This window comes from Myotis davidii, unplaced genomic scaffold (genome assembly GCF_000327345.1).
Source record: "Myotis davidii unplaced genomic scaffold, ASM32734v1 scaffold363, whole genome shotgun sequence".
Lineage (NCBI taxonomy): Eukaryota > Metazoa > Chordata > Mammalia > Chiroptera > Vespertilionidae > Myotis > Myotis davidii.
Window position 1 is genome coordinate 3,071,389 of NW_006294069.1, and position 21,125 is coordinate 3,092,513.

General features: G+C 42.2%; 1 protein-coding gene across 1 annotated transcript in view; it reads right to left on the reverse strand.

The window, feature by feature from the left end:
* The window catches only part of CRK (v-crk avian sarcoma virus CT10 oncogene homolog), a 30,712-nt gene that overhangs the window by 5,377 nt on the left and 4,210 nt on the right, over positions 1 to 21,125 (reverse strand). Inside the window, exon 3 of the mRNA XM_006768085.2 lies at positions 10,080 to 10,620. Within this exon, the coding sequence (XP_006768148.1) occupies positions 10,080 to 10,620 (541 nt within the window). The remainder of the gene's footprint in view (positions 1 to 10,079; positions 10,621 to 21,125) is intronic.

Sequence of the window (21,125 nt, forward strand, 5' to 3'; positions counted from 1 at the left end):
TCAACAAAGTTAAAATTTTTAAAAAGTAATTTTTTAAAAAATATGTTTTTATTGATTTGAGAGAGAATGAGAGGAAGGGAGAAGGGAGAGAGAGAAACATCGATGAGAGGGAAACATCTATCAGCTGCCTCCTGCACACCTCCCACTGGGGATGTGCCTGCAACCAAGGTACATGCCCTTACCGGAATCGAACCCGGGAACTTTCAGTCCGCAGGCCGACGCTCTATCCACTGAGCCAAACCGGTTTTGGCTATATTAATTATTTTCTAATCATCATAATAACCCTAAAGGACAGGAACTGTTTTCTTATTACAGGTGAAAAAGACTAAGATTTACAAAAATCACACGATACACACCTTAGGTCAGTGGTGGACCACTGGTGGTCCGTGAGGTCTGAAATGTTGGCGACTGCTGCCTTAGATCATACCGTCAGTGGCCGGGCTGGGATTTAAGCCCAGAAGTATCTGGCTCTAAAGCCAATTTATTCTCTTTTCACCATACCAGGAACTTTCTAATTATGCTGCCAGGGCCCTAGGGGTTGTCTAAGAATGTCTGTAGGCCAGCCGAAACCGGTTTGGCTCAGTGGATAGAGCGTCGGCCTGCGGACTGAAAGGTCCCAGGTTCGATTCCGGTCAAGGGCATGTACCTGGGTTGCGGGCACATCCCCAGTGGGAGGTGTGCAGGAGGCAGCTGGTCGAGTATCTCTCTCATCGATGTTTCCAACTCTCTATCTCTCTCCCTTCCTCTCTGTAAAAAATCAATAAAATATATTAAAAAAAAAAAGAATGTCTGTAGGCCAACTACAGGCAAAGCCAACTCAGGTCTAGGTCCAGGCCTTCTCTAGAACTAGCTTGATCTCACGCACAGAGGAAACAGTTTCCCTAGTGGCCTGTCTGTAATTTCCTAAAGAACTATCTTGAAACCAGAGGCCTAAAGATGTTGCGTGAAAAGTAAAAAGAAACCAGGGAATATTAAAGACTATATTTGGGATAAGACAAAAAGGTGAGAAAAAGCAGCAGCTCAGTTTGCTGATACTGTAAAGATGAAGGCTAATGGTGTAAGGGGAGGAAAGGGAACACACTGCATGCCCATCCTTGTAAGCAGATCTGATCCCTATAGGCTGCCAGCACCAGGGTTCCGTTTACTCCCAGCAATCTTCCAATTCAACATTCCTGAGCAGGTCATCTGAGCAGGTCAACTATGACAAGTAAAGATTTTCTTACAGTCTTTGGGAAGAGGAAGGCCAGACATCAAGAGAAAATTTCCTTGGTAGTAAAATTAGTTTGAAAGATTTCTACTTTTGTCCCCAATTCTAATTCTCAGACTTTATCTCACTTGTTCCCTTATTTTTAAAACTTTTGCGGTGTTGCAAGAAGCTAGGCACACACAAAAAAGAAAAAGAAGCTAGGCACACAGCATCAGCTCCATAACATTTGACTATACCTTCGTGAATTTCCTTGTGCTTGACCTGTCAGCAACCCTGACTCTCCACACTAAACACACGCATGCACGCACACACAGCACGTCACTAAAATTTATGCCCTGTGCTGCTAGCCCCTTGCTACATAAAAGTCAATTATAGCATGTGCAGCACTTCTTTCCTCCATTTTAAATTTTTATTTGTACTACCTGTCAAAACACTAATGTCATACTAAGTGCTATTTTTGTAGTTGAACCCAGAATAATGTAAGTCCACCACTTATGAAAAATATTTGAGCCCTGGCTGGTGTGGCTCAGTTAGTTGGGCATGGTTCTGTGCACCTAGTGGTGGCTGGTTCGATTCCCAGTCAGAGCACCTGTCTGGCTTTTTGGTTGATTCCGTGTGTGTGTGTGTGTGTGTGTGTGTGTGTGTGTGTGTGTTCGTGCGCACAGGAGACAATTTGTAAGGCCCTTACTGTTGGGTAGTTAAGCCAGCCAATGTTTCTCTCTCACATCAATGTTTTTCTCTCTCCCTCTCCCTTCCTCGCTCTCTAAAAAGCAATAAACATATTAAAAAGAAAAATATTTGAGGGGATGTGTATGTTTATGTCAAAAATCTAAATGAGCCCTAGCCGGCTTGGCTCAGTGGATAGGGTGTCGGCCTACAGACTGAAGGGTTCCAGGTTCTATTCCAACCAAGGGCACATGCCTGGGTTGCAGGCTCGATACCCAGTAGGGGATGTGCAGGAGGCAGCTGGTCAATGATTCTCTCTCATCACTGATGTTTCTATCTCTCTCTCCTTCTCCCTTCCTCTCTGAAATGAATAAAGAAATATATATTTTTTAAAAATCTAAATGGCACTCATGTTAGGTTCCCTTCCACATGGGGTCAAAGTGGCCAATTTCTTTTAAGAAGCTAGTTTGATGACATGCCAGCTAATATCCTTACCTTGTGTCATCGGAATCCATCATTTTATTGCTATTAAAGAACATACACAAAGGATATGAGGGAACATTCTGAAGTGCTGGAAAGCTTCTATACTTTCATCAGGTGATTATCAGTAGGTGCATATATATGTAAACCGTGAGCTGTATACTTATGATTAGTACATTTTACCAAATGATTTCAAATCTAAATAAAAAGGTGTCAAGAAAAGGATGTCTGGCCCTAACCGGTTTGGCTCAGTCAAACCGGTTTCGGCGTCTCATTGGTATTTCTAACTCTCTATCTCTCTCCCTTCCTCTCTGTAAAAAATCAATAAAATATATTTAAAAAAGGGGGGGGGTGTCTGTTGTATTTCATCCTGCTTTTCTAGGTGTTTTGTAGAAGATGGTTCTTCAGAATACAACCTTAAGCCCACCATTCTACTTGATACCAAACTCTAGGTTTTAATACCTCTCTTTTCTCTGTGTTATACTGTCTTTATTTACTTATTTTTTTTAATTCTAAGCAAGATTAGCAGTATTTGATTTTTTAAAAATATGTTTTTATTAATCTTTAGAGAGAGGAAGAGAGAAAGATAGAGAAAACATCAATGAGAGAGAAACATTGATAGGCTGCCTCCTGCACAACCCCCACTAGGCACTGAGCCTGCAACCCAGGCATGTGTCTTGATCAGGAATGGAACTGGTGACCTCTTGGTTCCTGGGTTGATGCTCAACCACTGAGCCCACCAACCAGGCATACTGTCTTAATTTTAGAAATTCAAAGTACCGTCTCAAATCACATCCGACAGAGCTCTAAGTAAAAGGCAGGTTGAAGTGTGGACGAGCCCAGTCCCTTGCTGTAGTACCACAGAACTACACTAGCTTCTTCACAAGCAAGGCAACAAAACTTGCTGATTTAAAGTTTTAAGCAGTCAATTGAGCTAATTAAGCTATCCATTGTGGCCTTGATGTACAAATACTCTGAGAAAGACCGTACTAAATTAAATAACCCTTTGTACCATATGGGGTCTTCCTCCGCAAACATTCAAAGCACATGGGGACTCCTGGAGTCAAAAACAATAAACCCAAGGGCAATATGACTATCCACATGAGGCCCTAGTGCAGTGCTTCTCAACCTCTGGCCCTTTAAATACAGTTCCTCATGTTGTGACCCAACCATAAAATTATCTTCGTTGCTACTTCATAACTGTAATGTTGCTACTGTTATGAATTGTAATGTAAATATCTGATATGGAGGATGGAATTAGATGACCCCTATGAAAGGGTCATTCAACCGCCCAAGGGGTCTCGACCCACAGGTTGAGAGCCGCTGCCCTAGTGCTTCAACAGTTTGGAAGAAAGGGTGGTTGACACCCTAGGGCCGCGTGGCCCATGCGCAGAAGTCGGTATTTTGTGGAAGAGCCACACTCAAGGGGCCAAAGAGCCGCATGTGGCTCGCGAGCCGCGGTTTGCTGAGCCGCAGTTTGCTGACCACTGCCCTAGTGGATTAGGTGGGCGTAGTCTAGGAGAGGGCTAAGAAAATGGTGCTAAACTTTTTTTGGTTTCTGTAACTTGTTTTCTGAGCCCATTTTTTCTACAATTCACTTCTACCTCTGTGACTTTCTAAATAAACTTTCTCTTAAAATTTGAAAATGAAAAACAAAAAGAAAGGGTTGATATACTAAAAACAGTTCTTTCTTCAAGTCAGAAACATGACATGTTTCTGAATGTATGCTCCTCTTCCTGTTAGGCAACAACTCACTAAAGCCAAATTCCCTAAGGCCAGACTAGAGAGGATGAGGGGGATGCAGAAGAGTTTGAAGCTTGATATACTATATCAAAGACAAAGAAAGCAAAACTGAACACTTGCCTTAGATATGTTACAATCTTAAGATACAGACCTAGCTGGTTTGGCTGAGTGGCTAGAGTGTCAGCCTGCAGATTCTGGATTCAATTCCGGTCAAGACCACATGCCCGGGTTGCAGGCTCAATCCCCAGTAGGGGGCATGCAGGAGGCAGCCTATCAATGGTTCTCTCTCATCACTGATGTTTCTCTCTCTCACCCTCTCTCTTCCTCTTTGAAACAGGATGGAAAAAAGAGGGACAGTAGACACCTGTCCTAATGAACAATACAGAAATCCACTCATGTTCTTATACCTCCCATCTCATTTTTTCTGTTAACAAAGGGGAAATTGGGGTCTTCACTCTTATTTTCCATACATAGGTTAAAAGTTCTTAACTTATAGTTCAGAGTTCTTTGCGGGGAAATGTAGAGCTCAAATAATCACTGTCAGATATGATCAGGGACCCAAAGCACTTTACAGCTTGCCCTGAAGAACAAGTCCAAAACAAAAAACATAAATAAAATGAAAAAAAGACTAAGTCCAAGCCTAAGAACATCAGAGAAGTTTTCCTTGGTTACTCTGAAATGTTAGCGTCTATCAAAGGCAAAATGCAAGGTTGAATCAGAGAATGGGAGTTATATAATTAGTACTTTTAAAGATATTATGATAATTTCAAACAGGCTGCAAAGTAAATTTTAGCACCTGCAACGTACAAGATAAGATTTGTTACTATGCCAGCTTCCAAGGAGCCATGAAACAAAAATCTAAGATCAAAATCTTAGCTCAAATCCTAGCTAATAAAAGAGCAATATGCAAATTAACCATCACTCCATCACTCCACAACAAACATGGCAGCACCCATAGCAGCCAGGGCAGGATGCTGGCGGCATCACCCTAGCAACGTGGGCCCAGCAGGCAAGTGTGCCCACAGGCAGCACCCGTTGGCTCCACTTGGCCGTCACCGTGGTATGGAACAGGCAGGCCCCACAGAGAACAGAGAACCACAGGGAGCGGGCCCAAGCCATCAGTTGGACATACCCTGAGGTCTCCCGGATTGGAGAGGGTGCAGGTTGGGCTGAGGGACACCCTCCCCCTGTGCACAAATTTCATGCACCAGGCCTCTGGTCTAAGATAAAAAAATAAAAGCTGCCTCTACACAACTCTGCTGTTATTTCCAGAATTTCTTCTTCAAAAATATGCAGCATATCTGCATTGTTTAAAAGCTGTCTTAATCAGGATAAATTGGACAAAACAGATAGAATCTGTCCGATTCAGTTACATTCCCCTGGGATACGAGTACCTGACCCACAGAATTATAATATGCAAAGGAATGTCCATACTTTGGTTGTTAACTAGAATTAACCTCTTCTTTCCAGACTCTGCATCTCTACTAGAGAAATCTGGTGGGTGGAAAAGAGGAAGTATCTAATAACTTATATTCCAGTGGAGAACTCTGGTCACAGCAAATATACCACGCAGGGAATGTCCATCTGTAAGACAAGGGCAGGTGGTTCTTCAGCACTGTTTTTTAATTTACTGTTTTAAAATACAGAAACCCTTTCTTTAAAAAAAAAAATCAATCTGTCGTAGCTAGTTTGGCTCAGTGGATGGAGCATCAGCCTATGACGTAAGGGTCCCAGATTGCATTCCAGGCAGGGGCATGTAAATCGGTTGTAGGCTCCTTCCAGGCCAGGGCCCTGGTGGAGCAAATATGGGAGGCAACCAATCGATCTGTTTCTCTCACATCAATATTTCTCTCTATCTTTCCCTTTCTCCTACTCTAAAAATCAATGGAAAAATATCCTTGGGTGAGAATTTAAAAAATAATAATCTTAGAGAAAGCCTAATATATAATGCAGATAAAAAGTTACTTTGGTTAAGCAAGACAGGGAACCCACAGCCTTGCATCCTCAGCTTTCCCCTCTCCCCAGGCACCTTCTGGGAACTCTTAGGATAGTGAGAAGCCTTAGTCTGAAGACTGCTAGTCTAATATATTATCTCTAGGGTCCTGCCCAATTCTAAAATACAATGATTCTATTGTATGTCAACTACAATTTTTTTTAAAAAAGGAAAGAAAAAAAAGAAAACAAAAAAGAATTAGATCAAGCTATATTACAAGGCCATCGTTCTGAAAACTGCCTGGTACTGACACAAGAACTAAATAAATAAAATGTAATGATTCTAATTAATCAATTTTAAGTGTTATACTGAATGTCAACTATAATGGAAAATAATTGAAAAACATTCAAGTTAAGTATAAAACTCCACTAAAATGCACCTAGTTGGTCTACAGATCTGGACTTACAATGGGTCATATATACCAATAAATGGTGTTTGTTGTTGTCATTTTTTAAAATATATTTTTAAAAATTTCAGAGGAAGGGAGAGAGACAGAAACATCAATGATGAGAGAATCATTGATCAGCTGCCTCCTGCATGTCCCACACTGGGGATTGAGCCCATAACCCAGACATGTGGCCATCACAGTATCTTTAAGTGACTTAGCAAACCATCACCTCCTGGTTCATAGGTCGACGCTCAACCACTGAGCCATGCTGGACAGGCTGTTGTCTTTTTCTTTTTTAACCAGAATTCGAAGGTCAGAAAGCCAGAGTCTCCTAATCTTATCTTCCAGCCTCATCTCAATAAGGATAAGGCATAGCTTCTATGAAAATCCAGAAATGGGAAAGGAGAACTGTGCGCCTCCCTGCATAGATAGTACAACTGAGGGTATGCTTTCAGTGAACCCACAGAAAACCTGCACTGAGGAGGGCAGCAGCACTGTTATAAAACAAGAAGAGCTCTAGACGGTTTGGCTCAGTGGATAGAGCACTGGCCTGCAGACTCAAGAGTCCTGGGTTCGATTCCAGTCAGGGGCACATGCCTGGGTTGCAGGCTTAATCCTCAATAGGGGACATGCAGGAGACAACCAATGATTCTCATCATTGATGTTTCTATCTCTCTCTCCCTCTCCCTCTCTGAAATCAATAAAAAATGTATTAAAAAAAAAGAATCACAGACTGAATTTGAGTATGGTAGAAAAAGCACCAAGGTAGAGATGGGTTGATCATATCTCCACTTCCACCTGGTTTGAACAATCCATTCAATCTATCTGAACATCAGGATATCTAAGGTCCTTTCCAACTATAGAATTCTACGATAGTAAACTAACACCATGTTTTTAATCACATAAGATGTTTTAAAGCTATAACTTGGGGTATTTGTTCTAACTCAAAAGAGGCGATCTTCAGCAATCAACATATGTGGCTCAAAACCAATATTCAATGAAAAAAGAAAACTTACTAAAATCATAAACTAGCCGAAACCGGTTTGGCTCAGTGGATAGAGTGTCGGCCTGCGGACTGAAAGGTCCCAGGTTCGATTCCGGTCAAGGGCATGTACCTGGGTTGCGGGCACATCCCCAGTGGGAGATGTGCGGGAGGCAGCTGTTTGATGTTTCTCTCTCATCGATGTTTCTAACTCTCTATCTCTCTCCCTTCCTCTCTGTAAAAAATCAATAAAATATATATTTTTTAAAAAAAATCATAAACTAGTTTTCTACTTAAATCTCTATTTCACTAGATTTGTGTTTCACAGCAGGGCTAGCAGCTCAACCATTTTTGAGCACTAAAGGCTCTAATCAAGGCAGGCATCATTAAAAACAATTCTCTTTCAGAAAGCAAATGCAGCCCTAACCGGTTTGGCTCGGTGGATAGAGCATCCGCCTGTGGACTGGAGGGTCCCAGGTTCGATTCTGGTCAAGGGCATGTACCTTGGTTGTGGGCACATCCCCAGTAGAGGGCGTGCAGCAGGCAGCTGATCGATGTTTCTCTCACATTGATGTTTTTAACTCTCTATCCCTCTCCCTTCCTCTCTGTAAAAAAATCAATAAAATATATTAAGAAAGCAAATGCAGCACTGGCTGGCACCAGGGTCCCATGCACCAAAAGGTAGATGGTTTGATTCCTAGTCAGGGCACATGCCCAGGTTGCTGGTTTGGTCCCCGGTTGGGTTGTATAGGGAAGGCAGCTGATCGATGTTTCTCTCTCACACAGATTTTTCTCTCTCCCTCTCCCATCATCTCTAAAAATAAAAACATATTTTTGAAAAACGAAAGAGCATGAAAATGGAAGGAAAATTAATGTGATATATATATTCTCTCCTGGTGTTAGCTAACTTATCCCATGAGTGCTATTACCACACTCCAGTCCAGTGCTAACAAAGTCTGCAATGACTGTCAAGTGTCACATCTGTTGCCTGGTCAGTCTGGCTCAGTGGTTGAGTATTGACCTATGAACCATGAGGTCATGGTTTGATTCCCATCAGGGCACATGCCCGGGTTGAGGGCTGGATCCCCAGGAGAGGGTATGCAGAAAGCAGTTGATCAATGATTCTCTCTCATCATTGATGTTTTTCTCGTTCTCTCCCCATCTCCCTTCCTCTCTGAAATCATTAAAAATATATATATTTTAAAAAGAGCCACACCTGTCATATGCACAGCACCATGTTGGATATTGCCATCATCTGAACTGAAATAAAAACATGAGGCTAGAAACTTGTTTTCTTCATCCTCCAGACTCTAAATGGGAAAAAGTGGTGTGGCCTAGACAACATATATTTCACTTTTCTTCAAAGCAGGGACACAATACTTTTAAGTCATAACATGATGTCAAAGAATACACACTTCAAAAACACACATATTCCAGTCAAATCTCTAAGACTCAACCAACCCACCTCTGCAAACACTATCCAGAATGTAAAAGAAAAACTTCAAATCCAGTAATATCAGACTGATACAAATAAATTCTGGCTTATCCTGTGGGCTAACACTCCCCCATTTAGTCAGAGGGCAGCTCTTACTCCTCAGTGTATGAACATGACCAAAGAAAACAAAATTTAGGAAAGATGTAAGTTTATAAGAATACACATTTGCCCCTTCTCAGCTAATCTGTGCTCACATAACTACAGCCTGTGCTTATGAAAGTTACTTCCTTATGTTCAGGTTATAATATCAGGAGACTCTGAAAGATGGGAGAGCATGCCACTCCTGTACAAGCTTTTATAATGAACCACTAGCTCTATATAACTCAGAAAGGGGGAGAGGTAAAGGGGAGGTAGGGAGAAAAGGAAAGGGAGGGAGGAAAGAGACAAAGCTGTGAATGCTAAAGAGAGGAATAAAGGAATAAACACAATGGTTAGCCAGAGAAGAGGGGCTACCAAGGATAACTATTTACCAGTAAAAGGTAATAATTTATTCCTCGGGAGGAACTAGCTTTTTGCCTGCAAAATGCATTATACAACAAAGACCAGGTAAACTTGCTGCTCCTTGGAATTAATATTTTTGAGTATATCTTTTTTTCTTTTTGAGTATATCTTTTCACACCTGTACTATGCTTTACTTTTCCTCCTGAATTCTTACTTGAACACAATCAATCAACAGTAAGAATCCCCATGCCCCAAAAGTAAAAACATGAAGTTTCTGTGGAAAAATTCCATGTAAGTGCTCTGACAGGAACCACTTATTACTCAAATCTTTGTGAGCCCCCCTTATTTCAGAACAATGATAAAAAGAAAAGAACAGGTTAGAATGTAGATGAGAAAAAAATATTTTAGGTTAATTCCTGTGAATTCAGGTGGTGTTATTAATCAAAGTATGTTTAGTAGACCAATCAGAATATTCAGTTATACAGTTTTAAGCTAATTCATTCCAAAACAGGTTTTCTATAAAAGAGAAAACCCAATTAAATGCCCAAATCAGTACTTAATGGTTCAACATCTACAACATCACAATGCTGGAGCTTGTATTCAGCATTCCTACAAAGCTCTAAGAGGTCTAAAAGGGAGATCCTGTAGCAGATCTCTTCTTTCTATATTTTGCACATTATGTACCTCCAAAGCCAAGGCTGTCTTGTCGTAGGCATTAGGGACTCGCTTCTGGATTACCCTGGCATAAATGGGCCCATTCTGGAGGTTAGGGAGCGGAGTGTTGACGCTGGGTTGGGCATAGGGCCCAGGCTCCGGCCCACCCAGTGGCTGTGGGTGGGAACCCTCCTGGTTACCTCCAATCATAGCCGATACTGAGGCGGGGACAGGTCTATACTTCTCCACGTAAGGGACTGGAATCATCCCCCTCTTGCCTTCCATGTCCTCTGCATTCCACCACTGCTCTTCAGGCTTATCCCGGATTTTCAGGATGTCTCCTTTCTTAAAGGGAAGATCTTCTTCATCATTCCCATTAAAGTCAAAGAGGGCTCGCACATACTCTATCTCCTCCTGCCTGAGATTCACTCCACTACCCTGCCTGGATCTGGAAACTGGTTCTATCAACGTTGTAGTGTCCAAATAGTGTATTTTGTAGAATTCCAGTAAAGCAGGCAATGAATCAAACTCTTGATCTCCTATTCGGAGCCTGGAGGGGCTCACCCCTGGAAAAAAATAGAGCAGGGTATTATTTAAAGATGTATTACACTGGTGATAAAAACACAGATTTTAAACATTTCCCACACACATTTAGTCAATATTTTATCAGAAAAAAAAATACTGTCTAAAAAAAACAAAAACCTCCTTCTCCTCATACCAAACAAATCATATTTTGTAGCTGAAACATTCCCTGGGAAGAAAGATTCCCACCACCACCTGCAGCAGAGAAGGAACAGGTCATGATAGACCAAGACAGTCAGGACAGGCTCTCATACTGGATCGAAGACAGCAACATGGAGACCTCCTGTTCATTCTCCCAAAATGTTGATATTATCCCATTTACATAGTAGCATAATGTTCAAGGTTTTGTTGCAATATTTTCTTCAACCTCAGGGAATGTAGCAATCTCTCCTTTTTCATAGGTCCCAGGAGCTATTCCAGGAAGAGGTGGAGAGAACTTGGTATTTATCTACACTAAACTCATACATTTGTTCTCCTCACATCTAGAATGTACAATTTGAAAGAGAAAGTTTTAAGACTGATTGCTGAGCTGGCCAGGTATGTCAGTTGGTTAGTGCTGTCTACAGGACTGATACCAGGTCAGGACAACAGAGAAGAATCAACCAATGAGCCCTAGCCACTTTGGCTCAGGGGATAGAGCATAGGCCCTCGAACTGAACGGTTGTGGGTTCCATTCAAATCAAGGACAACCTTGGTTGCAGGCTTGATCCGAGGCCCTGGTCCAGGCTTGAGGGAGGCAACCAGTCAATGTATTTCTCACATGGATGTTTCTTCCTGTTTCTCCCCTTCCCTTCCACTCCCTCTAAACATCAATGGGAAAAATATCCTCAGGTGAGGATTAATGAAAGTAAACAAATGAATAAATAAAAATCCCTTTAAAAAAATCAACCAATGAAAGCATGGATGGACGGAACAACGAACAGATGTTTATCTCGTCTTTCCGCTCTATAGTCAATTTTAAAACTGATTGCTGGCCCTGGCCAGTTTGGCTCAGTGGATGGAGCGTCGGCCTGTGAACTGAAGGGTCCCGGGTTCGATTCTGGTCAGGGGCATATGCCCGGGTTGTGGGCTCGATCCCCAGTTGGGGGACTTGCGGGGGGGCAGCCGATCCATGATTCTCTCTCATCATGGATGTTTCACTCTCTCTCTCTCCCCATCTTCCTTCCTCTCTGAAATTAATAAAAATATTTTTTAAAAAACCACTTGCTGATATCAATGTCAATTATGACAGCCAAAAAAAAAAGCTTCATTTGGCAAAAAGACAAAAGGAGTCTAAACAAAAACGAAGAAACTGCTTAAAAATCAATACCTAAGGCCTTTGCTTAAATATAACATGGAAACTGGACTATTCCCTTAGGACAGTGGTTGGCAAACTGGGGCTTGCAAGCCACATGCGGCTCTTTGGCCCCTTGAGGGTGGCTCTTCCACAAAATACCGACTTCTGAGCATGGGCCACGAAGTTTCGATCGCACTGTACGTGCGCACCTGCACATGGTATTTTGTGGAAGAGCCACACTCAAGGGGCCAAAAGAGCCACATGTGGCTCGCAAGCCACGGTTTGCCGGCCACTGCCTTAGAAGAAACAGGTCATAAAAATGGTAAACAAGGATGCATTGGGGGGAAAATAAAGAGGTGTTAAAATCCTCAACCTCTGATGACACACTGAGGAACCAAGACAAAAGACACATTAGAAATGCTTAACATTTGTAATATGCAAAGGTGTGTGGCCTTAGACACAGGGCCTACTTCAGAATGTATTCCCTCTCTATTGAGTTCTAGAATTAAATAATAAATGAACATCTATCAGTTCAAATAAGAAACAGTTTTGTGTGTGTTTTAATACTCACCTGAGGATATGTTTTCATTGAGCTTAGAGAGTGGGAGGGAGAAACATCGATTGCCTTCTGCATGCACCCCGACTGGGAATTCAATCCACAATCTAGATATGTGCCCTGACCAGGAATCCAACCCACAACCCTTCGGTGCATAGGATGATGTTCCGATCACTGAGCAACACCAGCCAGGGTGAAACAGTTTTCTTTTTCTTATTTTAATTTTTTTTACGCAATCGAACCCAGGACCCTTCAGTCCGCAGGCCAACACTCTATCCACTGAGCCAAACCAGTTTGGTTTTTCTTTTTTTATTTCAGAGAGGAAGAAAGGAGAGACAGAAACATCAATGATATGACAGAATCATTGATAGGCTGCCTCCTGCACACCCCACATTGGGGATTGAGCCCACAACCTTAGGATGTACAGTGATCAGGAATCGAACCGTGACCTCCTGGTTCATAGGTCCACGCTCAACCACTTAGCCATGCTGGCTGGGCTTCTTTTTTTCTTAAGATTTTTAGACAGAATGGAAGGGATGGAGAGAGGGAAACATCCATCAGAGAGACATTATCTATTGGTTGCCTACCACTCTTGCCTGGGCCTAGGAACCTGCAACAGAGGTACGTGCCCATGACAGGGAATGGAACTCATGGCCCTTTGGTCCGAGGGCTGACACTCTAACCACTGAAGAAACCAGCTAGAGCAGAGAAACCGTTTTCTAATGAGGAATACAAACTTTTAACTTACATTCTGCTGAGCACCAAAATATCAAATCATGTATTAGATTTAAACATTTTAAAAAATGTATTGATTCCAGAAAGAGAAAGGGAAACATTGATTTTTTGTTCCACGTATTTTTAAGTTTTCCTAGTGCAGTTTGGTCAATTTTTTTTTATTGTGGTGAGATAAACATAACAGTCACCATTTTAACCATTTAAAAAAAAATGTGTATTGATTTTTTTATAGAGGGAGAGGGAGAAACATCAATGTGAGAAACATCGATTTGTTGCCTTCCATATGCATCCTGACCTGGGATCAAACCCGCAACCTAGGCATGTGCCCTAACCAGGAATTGAAACAGCGATCTTTTGGTGCATGGATGAGCCACACTGACCAGGGCCCCATTTTTCTTCTTCTTTCCATTGGTTGCTTATTGTATGTACCCTGACTGGAGACCGAACCTGGAACCTTGACTTATCAGGAGGACACTCTAACCAACTGAGCTTATCCAGCCAGGGCCCTTTACTGGATTTTTTACCTTTTGGTTTCCTGATAATAGCCCTACAGACAATTGTCTTTTTTTGTTTTTTTATTTTAGACAATTGTTTTTTGATTTTTATAATTTCCCATCTTCTTCAAAAACATGATTTTTAAAAATTGATCTTAATGAGAGAGGGAGGGAAAGGGGGAGGGAGCTAAAGGAAGAGGGAAGAAGGAAGTAAGATTGGTTGCCTCCCACATGCACCCCAACTAGGGATCAAACCCACAACCTGGGCACGTGCCCTGATCAGGAATCAACCGCCACCCTTGGTGTACAGGACAAAGTTCCAACCAACTGAGCCATACCAGAGCCAGGGCAAGAACATGACTTTTACTGGATATAAAGTATTCTCAACATTTCCCTAGTGCAAATGATGCTATTAGCATTTTTGTTCTTATTAATGAATATTTTATTACTTCCTTAGGATACCACAACTTAAAACGCAAATTACTTCCTTAGGATAAACAACTTAAAATGCAACTGTGGGATCAAATGGTAAGAACATTATGGTTTGCCCAGCTGGCGTGGCTCAGTGGTTCAGCGTCTTGGCTCAGTGGCTGAGCATTGACCTGTGAACCAGGAGGCTGCGGTTCAATTCTCAGTCGGGGCACATGCCCGGGTTGCAGGCTCAATCCCCAGTGAGGGGTGTGCAGGGTGTGCAGGAGGTAGCAGATCAATGATTCTCTATCATCCTTGATTTTTCTATCTCCCTCTCCCTTCCTCTCTGAGATCAATAAAAATATCTATTTTTTAAAAATTAAGGTTTATGCTGTCAAATTGCCCTCCAAAAAGTTTGCACGATTTTACACTCCCACAGGTGGTTTGAGTTCCCATTTTCCCATGTCCTTATCAAAACAGCATTGTAAAGATCACTGCCAATTTAATAAGATAATTATAATGTCTTTTTAAATATCGTTGTTTGCTTTTCATGTTTTTTGACTATTTGTACTTCTTTCATGAAAGTTACTTAAATCCTTTTTAAGGAAAATTGAACAATCTACCCTCTCCACTTACATTAACAAATGACCCACCCATCCAAAAGCCATAGCGATTAATGCTGTGAAACAGAAACACTGTGGTAGTCCAGATGTCTAAATTAATTCACCACTTTAAAAATGAGACCCAACTGTTTTGTTCAACGTCAGAAAATATTTCTTCCAGAATGACCAGAAAAACTATACTTAACTTTCTCTACTGGGGAGAGGTGAAAAGATAACCTTTGGAAGTTAGCCAAAAGTCCTCAATACAGAATGAATACTGATTAGTGCTTTCTCTTTTCATCCAAATGAATAAGACCAATACATAATTTGAAGGAGAGCTGCATATTTCTTACAGTACCAAAGTCCACCTGTGGAATTCATGGCTGTAGGCTAAAGCAAGTTAATAGCCCACACTCAGTAATGCTGGCTGTCTAACTAAGATGATGAAACACAGGCCCAGACCCAGGATTGTCCATCTATGACAAATACAGGCCCTAGCAGAATATAATCACAATAGTTCCAAGTGCAGGACTGGAGACATGATTTTGGTTATGAACATACCAGAGCATGGTGGTGGTGCTGCATTCTGGAGTTTCTCATCACTGAAGTAGATCACCAATGAGAAATTTCTGCCATTCAAATTGGGCAGGCAAGGAGATGCATGGCTACCTTGCGTATCACCACTAAGCTAATTCAGTGATTCTTTAGGCCAGATGAACTACGTAAGGACAAGGTCAGTTATGAGCTCCAAGGAGACCTACTTAGCACACTGGATAAAGAAAGCCTCCAAGGCAGAGTGGTAGGGAGAACCCTCACAATAGCTAAGGGCCCATTGTCTAGAATATGGTCCTAGTAACACCTGGGGAGAAAAACTCCCTTGATAGAGTAGAGCAACAGCCAAATGGTTTTCACTAGTTGTCTTTTTGGGACAGTAGTTGGCAGATAGTAAGTGCTCAGTAAGTGTTAGATATTCTTTTTTTAATCCTTACCTGAAGATAGGCTTTATTGATTTTTAGGGGAAGGGGGAAGAGATAAACACGATCCACTGTGTCCCCACCCTCTGCACACCCAGACGGGGGGTCACCCTGAAACCCAGGCATGTGCCTTGACCAAGAATCAAACCTGCAGCCATTTGGTGTATGGGACAACAATACAACCAACTGAGCCACTCGTCCAAGACAGTAAGTGTTAGATACTATTCTCAATGAATGTAACTTTATTTTTTTTAATATATTTTATTGATTCACATAGGAAGGGAGGATAGAAACAGCGATGAGAGAACCATTGATTGGATGCCTACCGCATGCCCCCCACTAAGGCTCGAGGCTACAACCCGGGCATAAAGCCCGGTCTGTTCCCAGCTTTAAGAAGCTCACAGAATCGAACCTGCAACCATTTGGTGTATGGGACAACAATCCAACCAACTGAGCCACTCGGCCAAGGCAGTAAATGTTAGACATTATTCTTTTTTTATTATTATTGCTTAAAGTATTACAAAGAGGATTACATATGTTTCCTTTTTTTTTTCCTCCCCCTGACCTTCCCTACCCTCCAGTGTTAGACATTATTCTTAATGAACATAATTTAAAAGTGAGGGAAAGGGGTTAAATGAAAGTCTGTTCCCAGCTTTAAGAAGCTCACAGCATAGCTGGGGATACATAAAAGCGTGTGGTTGGTGAGCAAGAAGCAAAGCAGCATGTCTTAAGAAGACATGCTTTTCCACCCCCGTGGCTTTTACTTTCAACTGGAGATGTGTTCTTACAAAAATAAAATAAAATTTTGCCCCTAGCTGGTGTTCTCAGTGGTTAGAGCATCAACCCATGGACTGAAGGGTCCCAGGTTCAATTCTGGTGAAGGGCACATACCTTAGTTGCGGGCTTCATCCCCAACCCAGTTGGAGCATGTGTGAGAGGCAACCAATCGATGTCACATTGATGTTTCGTTGTTTCTATCCCTCCCTTCCACTCTCTGAAAAATCAATGGAAAAATATCCTCAGATGAGGATTAGCAAACCATGTTCTCAGATACAACAAAATCACAATGAAAAAACAGCTCTGGCCACTTCTAAACATTTGCAAAGTATCCTTTTAACTCTAAGAAGGAAAGCAACCACTCCGTCATCCGTTGTTATGGCTCTAACTAGAGGCCTGGTGCATGAATTTGTGCATGGGCAGGGCTGGCCAAGGGGAGGGGCTGTGAGAGGTTGGCCAGCCACCCTTCTCCCACCCCCGTCAAACTCTGGTTGAACTCCCAGTCACAATCCCAGTCAAGGGGACAATTTGCATATTAGGCTTTTATTATATAGGCTATTGCACTAACCCAAGTGAAATTTGTGAGAGTGTGTGTGTGTGTGTCTGTGTGTGTGGCACTAACCCAAGTGAAATTTGTGAGTGTGTGTGTGTGTGTGTGTGTGTGTGTGTGTTGTTGGGGGTTTTTTGGTGGGGGAGGGGGGCAGGGTTTAGAAGAATAAGACCACTAAGCCAACCCCCTAATAAAGATCAGTGTGAGAATTATGAAAAGAAAAACTGGAAGCTCATCTTCCATAAAGATAGGGAGTTGGTTCAATTAATTTCTTGTTCAAATGTTTCATGGTGTAAACTGGGTCCAATATGTGTGTTGTTGTTTTTTAACTTGACAATCCCAATGGTCACAGAAATGCAAGTTAAGCACCAAGGGAAATCTTCCACATTACCTATAAATTATTTATCTGTTCTAATTCCACAGAGAAATACCTGTTTTTGTGTATTGCTAGAGCAGTTAGATATATGTGAAATCAAGCTTTGTTGGCCCAAACTCCAGAAGGGAAGGGAGGGGAACAGAATATACAAAAGTCATAGATAAGCTCTAACCTCACCACAACTGTGTGTCTAGCTTCTTTTCCTTTTTTTAGAGGGGGGGCGGGTAAGTAAAAGCTTACTGATCAAGAAGATAGACAAACTAATTCTCAGATCCATCTTAAGAGAGTCTGGAAATCAAGCATCATTTTATTTTCAAGGGAATGGAGGATGGGGGAGGCAAAGGGTAGGTACTGCCTTAGACATAGGTAGGCAGGGAAGAGCTCAAACTCTCTAAATTCCTTTGTCTTTGTTCTGGGTCAACCCCATCTGAATCCTGACAAAGGGACTGCTCCAGCCACAAGCAGAATTCCTTCATGTAATTAGCATGTCTACAGCTGGAGCACTTAGCAGGGCCACCAGAGAGAGGGAGCATCTCAACATTACTTCCCCCTCTATGTTGACCCCTCAATCCTGAGGGGTATAGGGTAACTGGGTTCAGGTTCAAGAGGGCAGATTCACTTGTAGTTTGGAATCTGGTTTGTCTGTCCACTGTGACCCTCTTCTCTGGCTCTTACAATCTCACACATATCTACCTCTTCCACAACTGATCGCTGAGCCTTAGAGGGGCATTTTGGCTGTTCAATTTTAGAAGCAGTAGGCCAGGATACCTGTACCCTAAGTAATGATAAGGCAGTCTGAATCGGTAAGGCTGCCCGTCAGGACGACTAGAGGAAATGACGGGCGCAGAGCTTCATTTTTGCTAGAATAAAGACAGGCAGTGACAGTCTAACAGATTCCCCAGGTCCTCAGTCCGAACGTCCCTGATGATGTCATCAGATGCTCAAGCAAGCTCTATGTGTGGCTTACACAGCATCAGTCATCAAAACAGCCCAAGCATGAGCTGTTGTGCTCAAAGTTCACATTATGTGGTCTAATTGGAAAGACTGCTGGGAACCATGTAAGCAAGGTGCTATTCTGTTTTATCAGCCTCCAAAGTCAAACTTCATCTGTTTGATTTCTGGTGACATCCAGAGTCTCTGCGTGTCTCTCTCAGACATGACATAGCTGTCAAAGCCTCATCAAGCATTTCCAATTGTGTCCCTTCTTACAAATGGAGCCTTGGCTCACAGAGAAACAACAAATAGGGGGAGTCCAACATCCTGGCCCTATAGAGGCTCCCAAAATGCAGATGGCTTTGTACCAAGTGAGAGAAAACCCTTGAGTGAACCTGAACCCACCTGCCCTATATTCCTCAAGACTGGAGGATCGCCCTAACTGGTTTGGCTCTGTGGATAGAGTGTCAGCCTGCGGACCGAAAGGTCCCAGGTTCTATTCCGGTGAAGGGCATGTACCTTGGTTGCGGGAACATCCCCAGTAGGGGGTGTGCAGGAGGCAGCTAATCAATGTTTCTCTCTCATCCATGTTTCTAACTATCTCTCTCCCTTCCTCTCTGTAAAACACCAATAAAATATATTTTTTTTAAAAAAAGAGGCTGGCCCTCCTTGCCCCAGAGATTTCAAGTATGTCAGCAACAAATACGTAAAAGAACAACAACAAAAAAAGACTGGGGGATCAACAGTGAAATGCTCCCTTCTCTGGTGGCCTTCAAGCTAACCACTCCTGCTATATCCAGCTCCTTTTATCTAGTTATCTTCTTCCAACCACAAACAGCCAAAGGCAGGAAACAGAAAGGTGGGAAAGGAAGAGAGATATAGTCAGTCTAGAGAACAGAACCAAAAACAGGGCTCTCATTGCTGAGACTTGGAAAACCTCACTGACTTGTTCTACATCAAACTTATGCTGGATTCTGAACATACAGTTTAAACAAGTGGTCAGCAAACCGCGGCTCACGAGCCACATGCGGCTCTTTGTCCCCTTGAGTGTGGCTCTTCCACAAAATACCACATGCGGGCGCGAACATACAGTGCAATTGAAACTTCGTGGCCCATGCGCAGAAGTAGGTTTTCGGAAAGGAGATAGACGAAACAAGTATACAGAGTGTGGATGGGAGAGTTGGAAGGGGTGGACCTCAGCGAACGTACCTCAATCAGATTGAGGACGTTTTTAGCAAAGGCCAGCTTAGGAGTACCCTAATTAAGTTAATAACAATGTACCTATCTATATAGTTTAAATTTTAAAAATTTGGCTCTCAAAAGAAATTTCAATCATTGTACTGTTGATATTTGGCTCTGCTGACTAATGAGTTTGTCGACCACTCGTTTAAACTAACACATTCAGAAATCAAAATCAACATATTATTGTTCTGGTTTCTATACATGCTCAACTTACTACTTTAAAGCATTTTTAGCCCTCGGGTTACATCAGTTTTTATAATACCACTCCCTGAAAGTTTTATGAAGAACACCCAAGAGCTGGCATGGGTACTACTACCACAGCCTTTTTGATCTCACAGCACCTCCTTTTTCCTTTCCTCTTTCCTAATTCCCACTCCCTCTCTTACTTCTCCTTAGCTTATGATATTTATAGAGGTTGCTTAAACACCCCAACCACCTGTCCAATACAAAGGGCTAAAAAGACAACTGACTTCCACTTGTGAAGGTATCTTAAAGAGGTATCAAGATATAGGGCAGTGGCCGAAACCGGTTTGGCTCAGTGGATAGAGCATCGGCCTGCGGACTGAAAGGTCCCGGGTTCGATTCCGGTCAAGGGCATGTACCTGCGTTTCGGGCACATCCCCAGTGGGGAGTGTGCAGGAGGCAGCTAATTGATGTTTCTCTTTCACCGATGTTTCTAACTCTCTATCCCTCTCCCTTCCTCTCTGTAAAAAATCAGTAAAATGTATTTTTTTTTAAATAATAGCATGTCATAGGCTCGCCATCACTGGTATAGGGTCTCCTAAGCACATAGAATTTCTATAAACGGTGGATATCAGCACGGTGCTTTGCAGATTCAGACTGATAGGGTTTGATGAATTCTGTGTCATTTACTAGCTGTATGAGCTGTTTTTTAACATTTCATGGGGCCAAATACCTACCTAATAAAGTTCCTAAAAGTAGCCAGTATATTATAGGTGCTCAACAAAAGGAAATCCACACCCTGGCCAGGAAACCCAATACACCAAGGCTGCAGATTTGATCTCTGGTCTGGGCACATACAAGAAGCAACCAATGAATACATAAATAAGTTGAACAATAAATCAATGTTTCTCTCTCCCTTCCTCTCTCTAAAATTAAATTTTTTAAAAAGTTTTATTTTTTAAGGAGCCCTGGCCAGTGAGGCTTTTGGTTGAGTATTATCCCATGCACCTCAAGGTCGCCAGTTCAATTCCTGGTCAGGGAAAATGCCCAGTTGCAGGTTCAATCCCCTGTTAAGGAGGCAACTGATCAATGTTTCCCTCTCACATTAATGTTTCTCTCTCTCCTTCTCTCTTCCCCTCCCTCTAATATATATATGGAAATTCAGCTTAATATGCCCCAAATTCAGTCTGCTGTTTCTAAATTTCTTTAGAAATTTTCACTTTATCCCCAAATCCAGTCTGCTGTTTCCAAGATTCCACAGACTCTCAAGCTACTTCTCAAAAAATTCTGTGGTCAAATAAGTGAATAAAACCCAGTATCCAATACCTGCCTCTCTTGGAGGGTCATAATTTCACAAGGGCATAGTGAGGCTTAGAGAAGTCCTG